The sequence below is a fragment of the Mus pahari genome, chromosome 18 (assembly GCF_900095145.1).
Source record: "Mus pahari chromosome 18, PAHARI_EIJ_v1.1, whole genome shotgun sequence".
In the NCBI taxonomy this organism is placed as follows: Eukaryota; Metazoa; Chordata; class Mammalia; order Rodentia; family Muridae; genus Mus; species Mus pahari.
In genome coordinates, this window is record NC_034607.1 from 2,001,813 (window position 1) to 2,005,478 (window position 3,666).

Genomic DNA, 3,666 nt, shown 5'->3' on the forward strand with positions numbered 1-3,666 from the left:
GCTGGCTGTCCTAGAACTCACTTTGTAGACCAGGCTGGCCTCGAAGTGCTGGGATTAAAGGCGTGTGCCACCACCGCCCAGCTCTTTCTTTCTTTTTTTCTTTCTTTCTTTCTTTTTAAGTTTTTCACATTTTTATTCTTTGTGCGCAAAGACTAACATGATCGGTTCCACTTGGTAGTCAGTCGAACAATCCATTCAAGGTCGCTTAATCCAATTTAATGAAGCCTATGTCCTTCGCGTACTGCCGGAAGCACTGGCCGCACATGTTCAGCCTGTATTTGCGTGGCGGTTAGAGCAGACTCCGCAAGAGCGGGAACACTGGCCGAACTACCGAGGGTGACTCCAGTAGAGTTGCTGGTGACCCATCTTGCCTTCAGACGCCCGACGAGGGAAAAGGCTCTTTCTTTTTTTTAATTGGCTTTTCGAGACAGGGTTTCTCTAGCCCTGGCTGTCCTGGAACTCACTGTATAGACCGGGCTGTCCTAAAACTCAAGAGATCCACCTGACTCTGCCTCTCAAGCGCTTGGATTAAAGGTGTGCGCTGCCGCTGCCAGGGTTGAACTCCTGACTTTATGTCCAGTGTATCTTTGTTTGTTTGTTTGTTTGTTTGTTTGTTTCAAGACAGGGTTTCTCTGTGTAGCCCTGGCTGTCCTGGAACTCACTTTGTAGACCAGGCTGGCCTCGAACTCAGAAAGCCGCCTGCCTCTCCCTCCCAAGTGCTGGGATTAAAGGCGTGCACCACCACCGCCTAGCTGTCCAGTGTATCTTACAATACTTTGGGATCTTTTCTCTCCCTCCATGTGTTAATGAGACAGTTTCACTGAACTAGGCTGGTCTTGAACTTCTGATCCTCCTGTCTCCACCCTCTGTGTGCTGGGGTTGTAGGGATGTGCCTTCATGCCTGGCTTGCGGAAAGCGGCCCTTTCCCTCACCCTGGTCTCTGGATCATAGATATTATTAAGTCATGCTCCTGTCTGTCACTGTCCCTCACCCACTCCTATGCTAGCTCTCTTTCCCAAAAGCTCCCTTCAGTGCTTCCCCTTAACCATTTTCTCCTCGCCCCAAATTTACCATCTTACACACAAGACCTGACAGGGTGGCTGTCTACAATGGAGGCCTGGAAACCTGACACCATCTCGTGTGGGCAGTCTCCTTTTCCCAGCCTGCTTTGTCAGCTCCACTCATGCCTGCAGTTGGCCACGCCCCCTCTGCCCTCCCCCTTTAGTGTCTCTGGAACTTTTCAAGGGGCTGCTATGGCTTTGCAGGACTGGCCTCACCCACAGCCCAGGATGAGACCAGGCTGAGACTCGCTTTTCTTGGCTCCCATCCTTCCCTCCCCCATTACAGCCGACCACCTGGGCTCCTATGGCCCCGCCTTCTACCAGTCTTACGACGCCTCTGGACAGTTCACACACGAATTTGACGGGGAACAAATTTTCTCTGTGGATCTGAAGAACGAGGAGGTCGTGTGGCGTCTGCCTGAGTTTGGAGACTTCGCCCACTCGGATTTTCAGAGTGGGCTGATGAGCATCTCCATGATCGGCGCTCATCTGGACATCTTGGTGGAACGCTCCAACCGAACCAGAGCCGTCAGCGGTACCTGGCCCTCCCTCCACCCCACCTAACTAGGCAGGATCCCCAACCCCTCTCCAGAGTCCTGCCCTCCCCTCCCCTCCTGCCCCAGGAAGATCCCAGAAAGTTACTGCAGGTAGCCACACGGGAGGAAGTATCCCTTAATCTCGGCTCTAGTAAGGCCGAGCTGTGAGGGACGAGGGACGGGACTTTGGGATTCAGGTTCTCATTCTTCCTAGTGCCTCCCAGGGTGACCGTACTCCCCAAGTCTCATGTGGAGCTCGGAAAGCCCAACGTCCTCATCTGCATTGTGGAGGATATCTTCCCGCCTGTGATCAATGTCACCTGGCTGCGCAACAGCCAGCCCATCACTAAGGGAGTGGTCCAGACCAGCTTCTACTCTCAGCCTAACCACAAGTTCCGGAAGTTCCACTACCTGACCTTCGTGCCCTCTGCGGAGGATGTGTACGACTGCAAGGTGGAGCACTGGGGCCTGGATACACCGCTCCTCCAGCACTGGGGTAGGGAGCACCCTGCCCCAGCCTGTTCACGCCTGTGTCTCCACTACTCCAGATCCCTTCCTATGTCCTCTGACCCTTCCTTTCTTTCCCAGAGCCCCAGTTGCTTACCCCACCACCGGACACCGTAGAGACCCTGATCTGTGGCCTGGGCCTGGTTCTCGGCCTTATGGGCTGCCTCCTGGGCACCGTGCTCATGATCACAGGCACACGCATGCCCAGTATCCGCAGGTACAGAAGCCCCGGGGGGAGTCTGTGGGCAAAGGGAGGAAGGTGTGGAGAGCAGATGGGGGAGGCGTGGGGGGAGGAGCTAGAAAAGCGGGAGTTTGGAGAAGTGGGTGAGCGAATGTGAATGGCTTCTGTCACCTGGGTTTCGCGACTTTAGGTAACTTCTCTTCTGAGAAACCCTTGAGAGATGATTCCTGGCAGACTTCTGAAAGCTTCTGCATGCTCAGCGGCAGCCTGTGACAGTGTTGACCTCGAGTGGCATCAACCTCTGATCTACAGATCCCTCATTTTCTGATCACCAAATCCCAGTAGAACATTGTGGGCGCAGTCTACTGCCCTGGTACCCCACTTCACTCACAGCTCCGGCGCCATCCACAGCTCTGGCAGCCATACTAAATCCTCTTAAGAGAGCTTGCATGTCCCATAGTGTGGTACTTTGTCAGTGGGCCAATGCACAAGGGCTTCACGAAGTTCCTCTCCTAATTCAGGATTCAAGGAAATGGGCACAGAGTATCCAACTCCCCCAACCAAGGGCACCGGGGAGGAGGGCTCACAGGGGCTCTGCTCCTACTTGAATGCCACCTCTCTTTTGGACATTTCCTGGCATCCTGTGACTGACAGACAGCTGCCTAAGACACAGCATGGCCACTTCCTTCAGTGGTGTGGATCACACTAGACACTGGCAGGGGGGCCCTGAAGTCTGAGTTGGACCAAAACTGCTTTCTGCAGAAACTGTTGTTTTTCAGAGAATCAAAGTTAATTAAGATAAATAGAGCCAAAATGGTAGTTTGACCCATAAGTTTGGTCCTGGGAGAGAACGGACTGGTGCAGACTTCTCGGACTTCCTGGGAGAGAGTAAAACTGGTAGAAGCTAACCACAAAATGTTGAGTCTGGGAAAAGGTGTCAAAGGCTTTGTTTGCCAGCGACGGCAAGGTCTTCCTGGTACCCTGAAGGGCACACTATTACCAAAAAGGCTTGGGGTGGTACACACAACCCAGGGAGGGTGGGTTTGGTCCTGTCTCCTGGGAACACAGCTGGGGCAAGGCGGCAGAACCCAGCTCATCTTCTTGCTGGGCCGCAGGGCCTTCGTGTTAGCCACAGTCCTCCGTGCTCTGACTTCCCTGGCCGACCTCTCCCAGCTCTTGAGCTCATTGCACTGTCGATGCGCGCCACCCCTATGGACTGTCCCCCATTCACACTTTCAAATCCTTGGAAAAACGAACAGAACAGCTAGCTAAGCCTGGGATGGGCATCCATGCCGGTCCGATGTACTCAGAGCAGGGGACAAGATCGCACAGCCATTGAGCCCCTGCCTGAGGCGAGGGGTTAGGTTCATTGAGGACAGCC

General features: G+C 54.0%; 1 protein-coding gene and 1 pseudogene across 1 annotated transcript in view; one reads left to right on the forward strand and one right to left on the reverse strand.

Annotated features, from left to right (window-relative positions):
* Positions 1 to 2,727, forward strand: part of LOC110335853 (HLA class II histocompatibility antigen, DO alpha chain) — a 3,759-nt gene extending 1,032 nt beyond the window's left edge. The window contains exons 2-5 of the mRNA XM_021218241.1: positions 1,348 to 1,596; positions 1,812 to 2,093; positions 2,186 to 2,321; positions 2,476 to 2,727. Of these exons, the coding sequence (XP_021073900.1) occupies positions 1,348 to 1,596; positions 1,812 to 2,093; positions 2,186 to 2,321; positions 2,476 to 2,479 (671 nt within the window). The 3' untranslated portion in view covers positions 2,480 to 2,727. The remainder of the gene's footprint in view (positions 1 to 1,347; positions 1,597 to 1,811; positions 2,094 to 2,185; positions 2,322 to 2,475) is intronic.
* On the reverse strand, positions 206 to 375 carry LOC110335854 (annotated as a pseudogene).
* Positions 2,728 to 3,666: the final 939 nt, after the last annotated feature.